The sequence below is a fragment of the Nicotiana tabacum genome, chromosome 3 (genome assembly GCF_000715075.1).
Source record: "Nicotiana tabacum cultivar K326 chromosome 3, ASM71507v2, whole genome shotgun sequence".
In the NCBI taxonomy this organism is placed as follows: domain Eukaryota; kingdom Viridiplantae; phylum Streptophyta; class Magnoliopsida; order Solanales; family Solanaceae; genus Nicotiana; species Nicotiana tabacum.
In genome coordinates, this window is record NC_134082.1 from 109,582,945 (window position 1) to 109,599,568 (window position 16,624).

Genomic DNA, 16,624 nt, shown 5'->3' on the forward strand with positions numbered 1-16,624 from the left:
CCCATTCCGCTTGTGCATATAGATAGGACCATTTGGAAGTGGGCGCAGATGCTAGCGTAAAGGATGTAATCCACCACAAGTGTCAACCATCAACATGAAGAATCAAGAATCATGTAGTGGATGTTGACTTCAGCAACAGCCAGATATTTCCATCATATTTCAATATGAATTTAAGTTATATACAATATATGTACAGACTTTTTGCACTATCAATGCAATTTATTTGGTTATAGCAGGTCTCGTTATGATATTTTCCAGATTACTATATTAGCTTGATATGATGAGTTATCTATTATTGTAGGAAAAATACTTATTATTGTAGGTCAAATTTACCTTGATAGTGGTGCACAAAACTTGAACACTTCGGATATATGTATGTATAAAAGCCTTTTGGAGGGCATATAATGGTTTTGATTAGATTTTAGGATAAAAGAAAATGATACTGATTGTCAAGACCCATAAAGTGAAGAATAATTCGTAAATCGTCAAGTATGTAATCCTTTGCAACGTTCTAAGTACGATGTAATCCTTTGCAACGTTCTAAGTACGATGTAATCCTTTGCAGCGGATTTTAATCACACCCAAAAAGTGTCTCTCTTAGCAATTATAAAAAGGGAGTATATTCTATTTGTATTTGATTATAAGGGTTCCTCAAGTAGGGGAATATTTGAGCCCAACTGAATAAAGGCTCAGCTTTAAGAAGTCATACACTAAGGGAGAACTCGCTATTTCAGGGAAGTCTAAACCTACCTTTGGCTTAATTTCTTTACCCTACTTATTCTTTGACTAAATTTTATAATTTTGTTATCATAAAAATTGGAAGGGGAGATTATTGGCCTCCAAGACTTCACTTCAGCTTGTTTGGATGGTTGTTATCTATTGTATCGTATTATATTTTGTCCAAATGATGCAGAAAATAGAGGCTTTTTGATCAGATGATAGACATTCACTTGACGTAATAATTTCTGGCTATAATTCTCTTTCTTTTGTTCTTTGCATACACATTATCTTATACATAAGAACATGCTCAAAATTTCTCTCTAAAATTATAAGAACATGCTCAGTTACATGCACAAATCTTTTGAGCGATCACAGAATTTATCCCTCTTATTTAAGTAGGTCTTCCCATTTGCAGTATTGTCCACCTGCCAATGCACGATAATACCTATCTCTGCAGTAGACTGGCCTTCCATCAGCTGCTTCAGCGGCAGCTTTCGCCAGATCATCGTCCTCCTTGACTTCCATTGGCAATCTTAACAGCTCTTCTTTCCTATAATTATATAACGAAACAACGTAAATTCATGAATTTTCAAAAATATTTCTAAGTTTCGAGAATAGAATACCTGATGCCCAGTTTTGTGCTGTTTTGTGAAGTGGAGCTCAATGAGTTCTCTTTTGTTGGGAAAGTTCCCTGGATGAAATCTTGTACTGGTGTTGCGAAAATGAATAATGAGACTGCTGCAACTAGTAAAGCCCCTGTTCCTACCAGCGTTTGCTTCAGCATTTTAATGACTGGTTTCACCTACATATAATAAATTTCTTCAGGTTTCTCATGCTCATAATATTGGAAAGACCTGCTTTATGACTTTCAGAAGATGAGGCCAAAAATTTCGTAATATTTGTGTAACCAGCTGACGTGTTTTATGTTAAGATGAAAATCTATTTTTTTTTTCTACTGGTATGTTGTTTCACATGGTATATATAGTTGATTATATTATCAGTGAATAACTGGAAGTGCAAAAGTCCAATAACATAAAGCAATAGCATCAATGTGGTACCTTATATGAGCCGAGCAGCCTATCACGAGCTAGGATCTGCAAGGAACAATCACATTATACGCCAAATGTGCAATGTAGTTTCTGATAAGTTTTTCATGAACTGCTGGTAGGTTTAGACTTTTGAAGCATGTATTGCCATAAGACTGGAACTAAAATTAGCTTCACAATATAGATGTTATTCCATCATGTAGTTTTGCTATGCGGTAACTATACTTTACTTTCTTGTAGATCTGCTGTTCAATGTCTCATAGTAAGTTGTAACTAATGAATTCCATACTGTGAAGAACTAACTAAGTTCTGTATTCTTCATAATCATGAGCACTTTTGATTCACTTTGTTCGTTTCGAAGCTGTCAATATTTTAGCACTTTTGGAATAAGGAGGAGCAGAGGAAGCAAAGAGAAAAACCTGTAAATATGTATGCAAAGGAAAGACCGCTAACCTCAGGTGGCTTTACCCACATCTGCCCATCGTACCATCCGGTCTCTTCATAAGGAATAACTGCAGATAAAAGCCTATCTCCAACATAGCTCCATCCCTGTTATGGTCATTGTTGTGAATTAAAATTTTAGAATATTAGAGGAGTAAGTTCTCAAGTTACCTCTCTCCAATTTAGCTCTATCCCTACTATGGTTATTGTTTGAATGTTAGAATATTAGAAGAGTTAAATTTTTAAGTTAGATATTATCCCACTTTGAACCAAGATCACATATGTGTTCTAGTTGGAGCCTTATAAATTGGTGTCTCTTATATTCAACTAAATCATTAAGTCATCAATACATTTCTCTTTAATTTTCTTATTTTTTCACGGACATGAAATACAATGGAACTGACATCAAGAGGAATAAAGGACGGAGCTACAAGCCTGATTACGGGTTCCGCACAATCCAATAGTTTTATCCCAAACTCTATATTTGTGTTAAAAATTCACTTAATATGTACACATCAGTTATTTAGAAACCAGTAAGATGTCTTTTACTAAAATCTAGAACCCATAAACTTAAAATTCTAGCTCCACCTTAGAGGATAGTAAGAATTTCGGAATTCAGTTGGTTAAGGACTGCACGTTTATTGACACTAAAGGAAATGTCATATCTACCATGCAGGTTTAATTTGAGTAAAGGACATTATCATCTTTCTTGGTTCAATCAAAATGTGCATGTCACCTTCCAATTTCAATACATAGTACTAACTTCCTTGTGCTCTCTGTTTGTAATAAAAATTACTGCTAAGTGCTAAGTGAGAGGTCAGATGTCAAGCGTCAGCTCCTGGCAACTACATATCTGGATGAACTTCCAGTAAATGTCTCGCATTTTAAGATGAGTATGTGAGTCAAGTCTATGTTATTTGCAGAAAACATTGGCTTGGCAGTCAGACATGTGCATTCCTTGTGTGTGTGTGTGTGTGTGTATATATATATATATATATATATATATATATATATATATATATATATATATATATATATATATATATATAAGTTTGCATCTACGACTTCAAGTCTGTCATAAACGATTTGACAAAAAAAAAATTATGTTTCGAAAATTAAAAAACTTTACCAGATAAATTCTCAGGACAGTAAGTGCAACAAGAAAAAGAGTCCCTGTACTTGCAGCCAGGAGAAATCTTAAAGGATCCTGCAGGATTGTGAAAATTTGAATGTCAATGTATATGAGGATCTGGTATAAGATATTTTAGTGACTAAGTGGAGTCTTTTATTCTATGTTTTGTGTCTTAGAAATATTAAAGTTGGAAGCTATACTTGTTTACTGAACACGAGTATTCACTTTGGGACTCTGAGAGAGAGAAAGAAGTTGCACAAAATTCACAATTTCTCATTTCATTGGTAGTGGTGATATTCAAATACGATGTCTGTACCTTTGAAGGATTTATATAATTGTCTGTACCTTTGAAGGATTGAAGCTTGCAGCTGCAATAGGTGCTCCCAAAACTGTGAAAGTGACTAACCAAAGTCCCCCAAGACGTATGAAGAAAGACCCTGGTCCCAATTCTGCCCATGAATATAAACCTTCATCTTTCAGAGATGAGTATTCATTCACCTAGTAATTGAAAAGCAAGAATTAATTAGCTTAGTTAATACTAGTACTAACTTATATTGCTTATCAGTCTCCATATTAAGTCCGTTGTCACCATGAAACTCCAGAAATTTCGGGGTGGCTATGTTACTGACTGGGTTTGATTTCAATAGTGCTATAAACTGCAATAGCAGCTTACCATATAGTGGCATGTCTCCCCTGTGCAGGTGTTATGGCCTTCCGGAGGACATCATTTTCTTTTTGACCGACAGTGTAAAATATTTACACAGTCAGGTCACTTATAAGGAAATTCCAAAAAATATCTCTATGATAAACCAAAAGGAATGCTATCCCATGCGAACAGTTCAATAACTTAAATCCTGTCTGGATATCTGATAAGCTAAACTTCTTTTCTTTTAATTGAAAAAATAACTTTATTAAGTAATAGTCAGTATTCTGTACAAGTCTGCATCATGTCGCATAGAAATTGGGAGAAGAGCAAAAGAAAATTTTATAGCATGTGAAACAATGCCCAAAAATGGGGAATTGCAGCTTAATTAGAACTCATACGTACCGGCCTTTGTTCAAATGGCACCTCAATTTCCAAGCCAGGGTCCCAACTTTTACCAGGTAATCCACTGCCATTACCGTTCATCTCATCTTTCAGGGCTCTCGCACTAATATTCCTCCTACATAGAATCGTTGGTTTATCAGGCAAAATGATCCATGAACCGCAGCTTCTGCCAATATTATTGTTGACTTGTTTTGGACTAGGAACTATGGAACAATATAAATTTAGCCTGAGCATATCTGAATTCTCTTGCAACCTGAGAATTCAGAAGAAAAGGTAGATGAAAGTTCTTTTTTTATTTTATTTTTGGAGATTATGCATTATACGTGATGGAAAATGGAGTAAGTGAATGTTCTCTGTTATCTGCCAAAAAATGACGGCCTTTTTTTTCCTTATATTTTCGTCCAATTATAATCAGCCAACTGAGGGCTACTCTTTTGGATTGTGTACACTCGACCACCAGTTTGAAACGTTGTGGTCCACTCTTGTGGCTCCTACACAGGATTATCTTGAATTATAGATCCTAATGTAAAACATTTTTTGTGGTATAGAAGGTAACTTCGTGGGTATCTTGTGTTGCAACGGGGAAAGATTGTCTATGCACGCCAGTGTTGCGTTCATTTCTCACTGTTCCACGGGTTTTTTCTCTGATTTGAATTAGGAGGATGTATAATTCGCTTTGTTTCAATTGAAAAGCCTTCTCATATAGGTCTGGACCGAGAAGATACAACCCAACTGCAGAAAAAAGAAAAGCATCTTATGCACTTTTTAAAAATTTTCTGGTCACTCGCTAAAAGAAATAAAAGATTCACTTTTGGTACAAAAAGTATTTTCAGCAATATTTGGTTAAAAGCTAAGTGCGTTTTTTCGACAGTATTTGATTAAAAGCAAGGTGTTAGCACGAGTAAGACAGTTAGCACCCTTTTAGACGGAGGAAGAATAGCAATCTAACTTATTCAAACTTGATTATTTTAATAGGAAAAAATGTACAAATTTGTTAATGTGGGATAAAAGGGGTTTTATCTCTCTCTAGAGTGCTTTCTCTCAGGCGTATGATAGGAGTGCCCTTATCGTGTTAGATATAAATTTCAATGATGAAAAATATTATATTACTATAGTACAAGATCACGAGAGATGAAAAGAAGGATTCGAGTAAATCTATCATTGAAGTATGGAAGAAGTCAAGAAAGGAAGGAGTAAAAAAATAAAGGCAAAGATCTCTCAACGAAAGTAAGTAAGAAAGATTCAAGATTGAAGCAATATGACAACCAGGATGATTGATACAATGAAGAAAAAACAAAGATTTACCGTTGCCCTGATGGCTGAAGATATGCGTCGAAATAGGAAGGCTATCAATCCCTTGAATCAAGAAACAACTTAAGGAGAATTTATGACGAATCTCTTTTCGAAAAAGGAAACGACTGGCATTCATGGATCGTCTATGGAAGTTATGTACTTATTCTTGGAATGAATCATAATAAATTTAATTCTAAGGATCAATTCCCTTGGGACTGCAAATCCTTCAACGGTCTGCCAAAGATTTGCCAAGCCAAAGCTCAAGTATAAAGCGAAGTATGTCAAGGGAGCAAGCATTGTACGAACCACTGCCTCTCTTTTTGTTCTACTCCAAACAAGCATTGTAGTTCACTCTAGATCTACTATGTAATTAGGGAGACAAGAAAGAGAGAAAAATCACTGGTGAGGCATTGTATCAAGAAACGGAAGCAACATAGTGACTAAGTTGTTGGTGTAAAGCTACATCAACTCTCTTGTATCGAGAAACTTCAAATACTGAAAGAGAACACCCTTGCAACCTAAGGGGACTGGACGTAGGATTCACATTGAATCCGAACCAGTATAAAAATCTTGGTGTCTTTAATTCCTGCATTTTATTTCTGCTTTATTCATATTCTATTCTTACTTTCAGTCGACTAATTAGTAGACTAGTAAACTACTTAAGATACAAAAAGAAAAATCGACATATCACCCCCCCCTTTTCTTGTACTTTCAATTAATATCAGAGTAGGTCTCACACTTTTATCTTTTGCTTAACAGCTAGTGAGAAAAGATCATGTCACACCAAGTAACTATTGGAGTACTCTTTTAAGAAAGGACATCACAAGTAAGTCCACTATATTTCAACGGGCAACATTTCTCCTACTGGAAAGTACGCATGAAAATTTATGCAAAGTTCTATAATGTCAAAGTATGGCGTGTTATCAAAAAAAAATTATCCACTGTCAGCAACAACTCAACCACCCGATGATCCTGAAGATATAGATGAATACACAGATGAACAAGTGACCGTTGTTCAAGTTAATGCTCAGGCATGAAACTTGATTTATAATGCTATAAATGGAGAAGAGTATGAGAAAATTTTAAGTTGTGATACCGCCAAAGAAATGTGGATAATTTTAGACGGAGGAAGAATAGCAATCTAACTTATTCAAACTTGATTATTTTAATAGGAAAAAATGTACAAATTTGTTAATGTGGGATAAAAGGGGTTTTATCTCTCTCTAGAGTGCTTTCTCTCAGGCGTATGATAGGAGTGCCCTTATCGTGTTAGATATAAATTTCAATGATGAAAAATATTATATTACTATAGTACAAGATCACGAGAGATGAAAAGAAGGATTCGAGTAAATCTATCATTGAAGTATGGAAGAAGTCAAGAAAGGAAGGAGTAAAAAAATAAAGGCAAAGATCTCTCAACGAAAGTAAGTAAGAAAGATTCAAGATTGAAGCAATATGACAACCAGGATGATTGATACAATGAAGAAAAAACAAAGATTTACCGTTGCCCTGATGGCTGAAGATATGCGTCGAAATAGGAAGGCTATCAATCCCTTGAATCAAGAAACAACTTAAGGAGAATTTATGACGAATCTCTTTTCGAAAAAGGAAACGACTGGCATTCATGGATCGTCTATGGAAGTTATGTACTTATTCTTGGAATGAATCATAATAAATTTAATTCTAAGGATCAATTCCCTTGGGACTGCAAATCCTTCAACGGTCTGCCAAAGATTTGCCAAGCCAAAGCTCAAGTATAAAACGAAGTATGTCAAGGGAGCAAGCATTGTACGAACCACTGCCACTCTTTTTGTTCTACTCCAAACAAGCATTGTAGTTCACTCTAGATCTACTATGTAATTAGGGAGACAAGAAAGAGAGAAAAATCACTGGTGAGGCATTGTATCAAGAAACGGAAGCAACATAGTGACTAAGTTGTTGGTGTAAAGCTACATCAACTCTCTTGTATCGAGAAACTTCAAATACTGAAAGAGAACACCCTTGCAACCTAAGGGGACTGGACGTAGGATTCACATTGAATCCGAACCAGTATAAAAATCTTGGTGTCTTTAATTCCTGCATTTTATTTCTGCTTTATTCATATTCTATTCTTACTTTCAGTCGACTAATTAGTAGACTAGTAAACTACTTAAGATACAAAAAGAAAAATCGACATATCACCCCCCCCTTTCTTGTACTTTCAATTAATATCAGAGTAGGTCTCACACTTTTATCTTTTGCTTAACAGCTAGTGAGAAAAGATCATGTCACACCAAGTAACTATTGGAGTACTCTTTTAAGAAAGGACATCACAAGTAAGTCCACCATATTTCAACGGGCAACATTTCTCCTACTGGAAAGTACGCATGAAAATTTATGCAAAGTTCTATAATGTCAAAGTATGGCGTGTTATCAAAAAAAAATTATCCACTGTCAGCAACAACTCAACCACCCGATGATCCTGAAGATATAGATGAATACACTGATGAACAAGTGACCGTTGTTCAAGTTAATGCTCAGGCATGAAACTTGATTTATAATGCTATAAATGGAGAAGAGTATGAGAAAATTTTAAGTTGTGATACCGCCAAAGAAATGTGAAACAAACTGGAAGTTACCTCTGAAGGAACTAGCAAAGTGAAAGAAACTCGGATAAACCTATTGGTTCAAGATTATGAACTCTTCCAGATGAAAGAAGGAGAATACATTGAGGAGATTTTTGCAAGATTTAGCAAAATCATTGGCGATCTGAAAGCCTTTGGCAAAACTTACTCAAGTGGTGATCAAGTTCGAAAAATCTTGAGAAGTTTGTCTACCACATGACAGACAAAAGTAGTTGCACTCGAATCTCAAGATCTAGACAAACTTTCACATGATGAACTATGAGGAGATCTTATAGCATTTAAGAAAACCCATATCAAGAAACCGCGTCAGGAAGAAAAGAAGAAAACAGTTACTTTCAAAACTACAACCGAATGACCTGAAATGATATTGATGATGATCCAGAAGCCCTTGAAGAAGAAATTGCCATGGTGTTAAGAAACATGAATGGATTGATGAGATGATACAGGAACACAAAAATAGAAGGATGTTATCTAGATGAACTAGGCAATACAATGAACAAGACAAAAATGACAGAAAGTGCTTTGAATGTGGAAGGTATGACCATGTTCAAGCTGAATGCCCGGATCTTAAAAGAAAAGCTCCAGAGGGTTCAATAAAAATAAATCCTTCGGAAGATGGAGTGATGAAGATAGATCAAAACATGAGAAAATAACAAACCTGTGCTTCATGACTATTTTGGAAAACAATATGAACAAATATTCTGGTTGCTGGACTGATGAAGATACATCAGATGATGAAATCAAAGAAGACACTGAAAACTATTTCATGGCACGAGGCGAAACAAGCGTGGTAAGACCCTATAACTGTGATAGATGTAATGAATTGCATGATATTGTTGACCTTACCCTAAAAAAATGTTGAATGAATTAAAAAGACTCAATAGGAAAAAGAAGGACTGAGAACTTAAACTTGAAGTCTATGAAATTGAAAGAGATGTACTTCAAGATGAGGTTCAGGAACTTCAAATGTAACTCAATAGCATGCCCAAATCCACAAGTCATGTGACAGGTCTAACTAGGTGACTTACAAGTCAATGGAGGAAATGTCAAATTTGGTGATGATTCAAAAGGAAAAATAGTTGGCACCGACACAGTTCCATTAAGCAATAATTGTGATATTACAGAAGTATACTGTTACATCTCGCATTCTTTTCCGTACGTTAAAGTTTCGTCTTCAATAAATTGACGTAAACTCGGGGATGATATTATCTGGAGGTTAACATATTTATGCTATTTATAACAAGCGATAAATAAGTGTTATGAAGGATAAAGGGGTACACAGATTAAAGAAATCGAGTTTCATTGAAAAGTGACCAATTTGAAATAAAATACGGGTCGAGAGATAATACCCGATAATTATGAATTGGTACCGTGCAAGGTACCATATGACCACGATAGTATAATATATGAAGTATTTTAAAAATAAATAAAATTTTAAGTAATTTTTAAGTAATTTGTGGTAATTTTTAAATTATGCCGGTAATTGATTAATTACCGGGTAACAGAACATTACCCAGTTAACTAATAAGCGGACAAAATTTCATCAAGTTATGCCCAAAAAACATGTGGCACAAGACCACTAATTAAGAAGATGACTCATTAAATAAAGGTATAGGTGTCTACCTAATATAACCAAGTCATGAATTGACATTAAAGTCTTAAGAATCTGATCCAATTAGACAAACTAGGCTTTAATTCATTTCTATAAGGTTGAAATCAAGAACTTTAAAACAAAAGAGATTTTCGTCCAAAATTCTTACCAAGTTTTCAATGGAAATTTCAAAATTCAACAGTTAAGATTTAGTTCCATTTCCGTCTTTAATACACAAAACGTCAGAAGCAGATTCATTCAGGAACATGTATTTTAAGAATAAGCTTTTTCTTTATTTTAGCATGATATCGTAGTTACACAAGTTTCATAACGAGACATAGAAAAAAATTCGTATCCCGGAATTTACGTATATTTTGCTAGTCTCGCAAATTACGTATATTTTCCTAGTTTTGTAAGTTACAATATTCTCATTATTGGGACTTCATATTCAATTGAGTATTTTTTTTCTTCCAGTCAAGAGAGCAGAGAATTTACATATATACAGTATTAAAAGTATTTTTATTACCATCGAGCTATAATCGATGGGCAGGCCCCTATTGGGCAACCTCTGATCAGATGGTAAGTTATATGCCGATCCTACTGTGGCCGAGCGCCTATGAGCGAGCCCAGTTGGTCGAGATACAAAGCCTAGTATGGCCGAGTGCCTATGAGCGAGCCTACTACGGCAGAGCAGTTATATATATATATATATATACCGAGCCTTATAGATATATATATATACCGAGACTTATAGGGCCGGATAACTATTTTACTTACTATATTGAGCGAGTTGAGTCAGTATCAGCAGGTAAACATATTTTCAGATTATCTTTGACTTCCAGCTACTTGCAGTTATTATATTATCAGTTCAGTTTCAGCTTCAGTATATTGCCTTACATACTCGGTACATTATTTAATATTGACGTCCCTTTCTGGGGGGCGCTGCATTTCATGCGTGCAGGTTCAGACAGACAGACGGGTAAACCTCCTCAGTAGGTGTTGTACGAGTTCAGCTTTATCGGTAAGCTCCCCTTCTTTCGGAGTTTCCGAGTCTAGCAGTGTGGTGTATATCTTGTGTATATATGTAGATAGGTTATGGGTAGGTCAGGTCCCTGTTCCGATCACAGTACATCTATCAGTAGAGGCTTGGAGACATATCCTGTCGGTTAGTGCAGTATCTTGGGCTTGTAGGCCCTTTACGTATATTTTGTTGTCTTGTCAGTTGTAGTAATTATGACGGCCTTGCCGGCCTAGTTTTATGTTGACATTAGTCAGCGTTAGTCTTCATTTAGTTTTATACTTTGTATCGCACATTATCTTGTAATGTGGCCCCTAGCGAATGTATGACATTACATGTTTAGAGTCTCTTAGTTGCAAGTTGTACGCAAGGATAGATGAGGCACTAGGTGCCGGTCTCGCCACCAGGCTCGGGGCGTGACAAAGTGGTATCCGAGCAGTTCTATCCTAGGGATTCTACAAGCCGTGTCTAGTAGGGTCTTGTTTATAAATATGTGGTGCACCACATTATATAAGCAGGGGACTACAGGGCATTTAGGAATTAGTTACTCTTCTTTCAAATCTAAATCGTGTTGTAGTAGCACTGAGTTATAGGAAATTTGAGTTAAACTTACGTGTTGGCATTTGCATGCACAGATGACGGTAATTAGGAATACTACGACTAGCCGGAGGAGAGAAACAGTAGTAGGTGAAGGGAGTAGCAGGGTACCTCCAGCAGATGGGGCCATGTGTGGCATGTATAGTAAGTTTTTGGCTGCGTACAAGTTGGTTTCAGTCAGATGTACAGAAGAGACTCTGGCAAAAATGTTCCCAAAGTATCTAAGAATAGACATTCGAGGACAAATATTTCTAAGTGGGGAAGGATGTTACATCTCGCATTTTTGCCCGTATGTTAAAGTTTCATCTTTAGTAAATTGACGTAAACTCGGGGATGATATTATCTGGAGGTTAGCATATTTACGCTATTTATAACAAGTGATAAATAAATGTTATGAAGGATAAAGGGGTACATAGATTAAAGAAAATGAATTTCGTTGAAAAGTGGCCAATTTGGAATAAAATACGGGTCGAGCTATAATACCCGATAATTATGAACTAGTACCATGCAAGGTACCATATGACCACGGTAGTATAATATATAAAGTATATATGAAGTATTTTAAAAATAAATAGAATTTTAAGTAATTTGTGGTAATTTTTAAATTATGCGGGTAATTGATTAATTATCGGGTAACAGTTAAATAATAAGAGGATAAAGCTTAACTAATTATGCCCAAAATACATGTGGCACAAGGCCACTAATTAAGAAGATGACTCATTAAATAAAGGTATAGGTGTCTACCTAATATAACCAAGTCATGAATTGACATTAAAGTCTTAAGAATCTGATCCAATTAGACAAACTAGGCTTCAATTCATTTCTTTTAAGTTTGAAATCAAGAACTTGAAAACTGAAGAGATTTTTGTCCAAAATTCTTGCCAAGTTTTCAATGGAAATTTCAAAGTTCAACAATTAAGATTTAGTTCCATTTCTGTCTTTAATACACAAAACGTCAGAAGCAGATTTGTTCAGGAACAGGTATGTTAAGGCTAAGCTTTTTCTTTATTTTCGCATGATATCGTAGTTACACAAGTTTGATAACGAGGCATAGAGAAAAATTCGTATCCCGAAATTTACATATATTTTGCTAGTCTCGCAAATTACGTATATTTTCCTAGTTTTATAAGTTACAATATTCTCCTTATTGGGACTTCATATTCAATTGAGTATTTTATTCTTCCAATCAAAAGAGCAGAGAGTTTACATATATACAGTATTAAAAGTATTTTTATTACCATCGAGCTAGAATCGATGGGCAGGCCCATATTGGGCAACCTCTGATCAGATGGTAAGTTATATGCCAATCCTACTGCAGTCGAGCACCTATGAGCTGGCCCAGTTGGTCGAGATACAGAGCCTAGTATGGCCGAGCGCCTATGAGCGAGCCTACTTTGACTTCCAGCTACTTGCAGTACAGCTATTTTACTTACTATATTGAGAGAGTTGAGTCAATATCAGCAGGTAAACATATCTCAGATTATCTTTGACTTCCAGCTACTTGCAGTTTTTATATTATCAGTTCAGTTTCAGCTTCAGTATATTGCCTTACATACCCGGTACATTATTTCGTACTGACGTCCCTTTCTGGAGGGGTGCTGCATTTCATGTGTGCAGGTTCAAACAGATAGACGGGTAGACATTCTCAGTAGGTGATGTCCGAGTTCAGCTTTATCAGTAAGCTCCCCTTCTTTCGGAGTTGCCGAGTCTAGCAGTGTGGTGTATATCTTGTGTATATATGTAGATAGGTTATGGGTAGGTCGGGGCCCTGCTCCGATCACAGTACATCTATTAGTAGAGACTTGTAGATATATCCTGTTGGTTAGTGCAGTATGTTGGGCTTGTAGGCCCTGTACATATATTTTGTTGGCCTATCAGTTGTAGTTATTATGACGGTCTTACCGGCCCAACTTTATGTTGACATTAGTTAGTGTTAGTCTCTATTTAGTTTTATACTTTGTATCGCACATTATCTTGTAATGTGGCTCATAGCCAAAGTATGACATTACATGTTCAGAGTCTCTTAGTCGCAAGTGGTACGCAAGGATAGATGAGGCACTAGGTGCCGGTCTCGCCCCCGGGCTCGGGGCGTGACATTAAACTTCTTAATTTATCTAGTTTATTACTTGACCGGAACATGCGTGACATATACCTTGTGGATGGAATCAACTATAATCTCTTGAGTATAAGTCAACTATATGATTTGGTGTACGAAGTCAAATTCAAGAAACAAGATGTTCCATTGAAGACGAGTCGGGTAAAACAATACTTCCAGGGAAAAGGTATGGAAATATTTATATTCTAGATGGCATTGAAAATCTAGATAGTCATATCTGTTTGGCATCCATATCTGATGATCTATGGTTGTGGCATAAGAAACTTGGTCATGATTTAGTTATTGGCCTGAAAAACTCTTCAAGCATGATTTAGTTATTGGCCTTCCCAAACTCATTTTTTCTAGAAATCATGTGTGTGATGCATATCATATTGATAAACAAACTAGAAACTCTTTCAAAACCAAGGACATTGTGTCTACAACCAGGCCTTTACAATTGCTTCACATGGACTTGTTCTACTAGAACTGCTAACATTGAAAATAAATGATTTGCTTTTCTTATTGTTGATGACTACTCACGTTTTACATGGGTGATTTTCTTATCTCAAAAAAATGAATCCTTGAATTTTTTTTAGATTTACTATAAAAGAATTGAAAGAGAAAAGGGGTATCTCATCACAACCATCCAAAGTGACCATGGAGGAGAATTCGAAGTAGAACCTTTGAAGAATTTTGCAACGATAAAAGATATACTCACAATTTCTCAGCCCCAAGATCACCCCTAACATAATGGAGTACTTGAGCGGAAAAATCGAACCCTACAAGATATGGCCAAAACAATGATATTAGAACATTTATTTTCAAATCATTTTTTGGCAGAAGCAGTAAGCACAACATATCATATTCTCAACAGATGTCTTATAAGACCCATTCTGAAGAAAACTCCACATGAATTATGGATAGGCAAATGACCCAATATAGGCTACTTTCATCCGTTTGGAAGTAAGTACTTCATGCACAATAATGGTAAGGATAACCTCGAAAAATTTGATCCAAAGAGTGACGAAGGTATTTTTCTCGGTTACTCTATTAATAGTAGATCTTTTAGAGTTTATAACAAATGTACTCTATCTGTAGAAGAATCAGTGCATGTTATATTTGATGAAATAATACTACGGTCGAGAAATGAATCATTGCAAGTGATGAAGATATTAGCCAAGAGGCACCACAGGCAAGCAAGTCACAAAAGTCGACTGATAGCACAGAAATAGTCACAAAGTCTCCTAGTGAACCTGCTAGTAAACAAACTAAACCACAAAAGGAGTCAACTACTCCTACAGTTGGAAAGCAACCAAATGAATGGAGAAGTGAACCAGAATATCCTCAAAAGTTTATTATAGGGGATCTTAGCGAAGGAATGAAAACCAGGGGATCTTTTAATAAAAAGGCAAATATTGCACTTATCAATCAAATCGAGCCAAAGAAAGTTGGAGCAAGCCTTAAAAGACTCCAGCTGGATACAAGCCATGCAGGATGAACTCAATAAATTCGACAAAAATCAAGTCTGCGAACTATTACCTAAGCCAACAAATGCTGCCATTGTTGGAACCAAATGGGTTTTCAGAAATAAGTTGAACGAGGATTGAAAAGTAGTTAGAAACAAAGCCAAATTAGTAGCTCAAGGCTATTCACGGCAGGAATGAGTCGACTATGATAAAATCTTTGCTCCGGTAGCATGGATAAAGTCAATACGAATTCTTCTTGTATATGCATCCTTTAAAGGCTTTAAACTTTTTCAAATGGAGTCAAAAGTGCTTTCTTAAATGGCTTTATTGATGAGGAGGTGTATGTAAAACAACCTCCTATTTTGAGAACTCACAATTTCCTTACCATGTGTATAAGTTGACTAAATCCTTATATGGACTCAAACAAGCTCTGTGAGCCTAGTACGAAAGGCTTAGTTCATTCCTACTTGATCATGGGTTTACAAGAGGCAAAGTAGATACTACATTATTTATCAAAAGATCATCTGGAGGTAATCTCATTATCCAAGTCTATATTGATGATATTATTTTTGAAAGTGCTAACTCTCTCTTATGCAAGGAATTGGCTAATCTCATGCAAAGTGAGTTCCAAATGAGCATAATGGGAGAACTCACGTTTTTCTATGGACTTCAAATTCAACAATCAGAGAAGGGAACTTTTATCTGTTTGATCAAATATACAAAGGAATTGATTCAAAAATTCAGCATGAGCAATGCTAAAGCAATTGGTATACCAATGATCCCATCAACAAGTCTTGACAAAGACGAGAAGGGAAATCCAGTGGATGAGACAAAATATCATGGAATGATTGGCTCCTTACTTTATCTAACTACTAGTCGACCGGATATCATGTTTAGTATCTGTAAATGTACCAGGTTTCAGTCAGCTCCTAAGGAATCACACATGATAGCAGTAAAGAAAATAATTTGTTATCTTATCGGAACTGTTTCTTATGGACTGTGGTACCCGCGATCTAATAATTTTAAACTTGAAGGTTTTTCAGATGCTGATCTTGCTGTGATAAAGAAGACAGAAAAAGTACCAGTGGAACATGTCAATTGCTAGGAAGGACATTAATATCCTGGAGCATCAAGAAACAAAGCTCAGTTGCATTATCTACAACTGAGCAGAGTATATTGTCATTGAAAAATATTGTGAACAATTACTTTGGATGTCTCATCAACTGAATAACTATGAATTATCCTTTAAACCTATTCAAATGTTTTGTGATAATTCTAGTGCTATATGTCTTTCAAAAAATCATGTGCATCATTCTAGAGCTAAGCATATAGGTATTAAACATTATTTTATCAGAGATCATGTCATTAAGGGAGATATAGAATTATCATCTGTTAGTATTATTGATCAACTAGCAGACATTTTTACTAAGCCCTTGCTTGAGAATAGGTTCTGCACTTTGAGAGAACTACTTGGCATTATTTCGCTTGATCTTAAAATTAGGACTTATGTATTAATTCTAATTCCTGTATGACTAATGTGTTTGTTTTCTTTT

At 35.6% G+C, this 16,624-nt stretch overlaps 1 protein-coding gene across 2 annotated transcripts; it reads right to left on the reverse strand.

The window, feature by feature from the left end:
* Window positions 1-924: 924 nt before the first annotated feature.
* Window positions 925-4,774, reverse strand: LOC107770993 (protein CONSERVED IN THE GREEN LINEAGE AND DIATOMS 27, chloroplastic). 2 transcript variants are annotated; one of them, XM_016590318.2, is made up of 7 exons: window positions 4,388-4,774; window positions 3,685-3,837; window positions 3,337-3,414; window positions 2,220-2,315; window positions 1,779-1,814; window positions 1,344-1,522; window positions 925-1,270 (listed from the first exon to the last, which is right to left on the reverse strand). In XM_016590318.2, the coding sequence occupies exons 1-7, from the start codon at window positions 4,619-4,621 to the stop codon at window positions 1,108-1,110; spliced, it is 939 nt and encodes a 312-aa protein (XP_016445804.1). In that variant the 5' UTR covers window positions 4,622-4,774; the 3' UTR covers window positions 925-1,107. The 2 variants fall into 2 exon arrangements, with proteins under 2 accessions (XP_016445804.1, XP_016445805.1); XM_016590319.2 differs by having other exon boundaries at window positions 925-1,262; window positions 4,388-4,769.
* Between the last annotated feature and the right edge of the window lie 11,850 nt (window positions 4,775-16,624).

Bases quoted from the DNA above. Each gene is read 5' to 3' on its own strand.
- LOC107770993 (XM_016590318.2), bottom strand. From the start codon at position 4,621: ATGCTCAGGCTAAATTTATATTGTTCCATAGTTCCTAGTCCAAAACAA. The intron at 1,815-2,219 runs GTTAGCGGTCTT...TGTTCCTTGCAG, and splicing joins TGTGGGTAAAGCCACCTGAG to ATCCTAGCTCGTGATAGGCT. The intron at 1,523-1,778 runs GTACCACATTGA...TATTATATGTAG, and splicing joins GGCTGCTCGGCTCATATAAG to GTGAAACCAGTCATTAAAAT.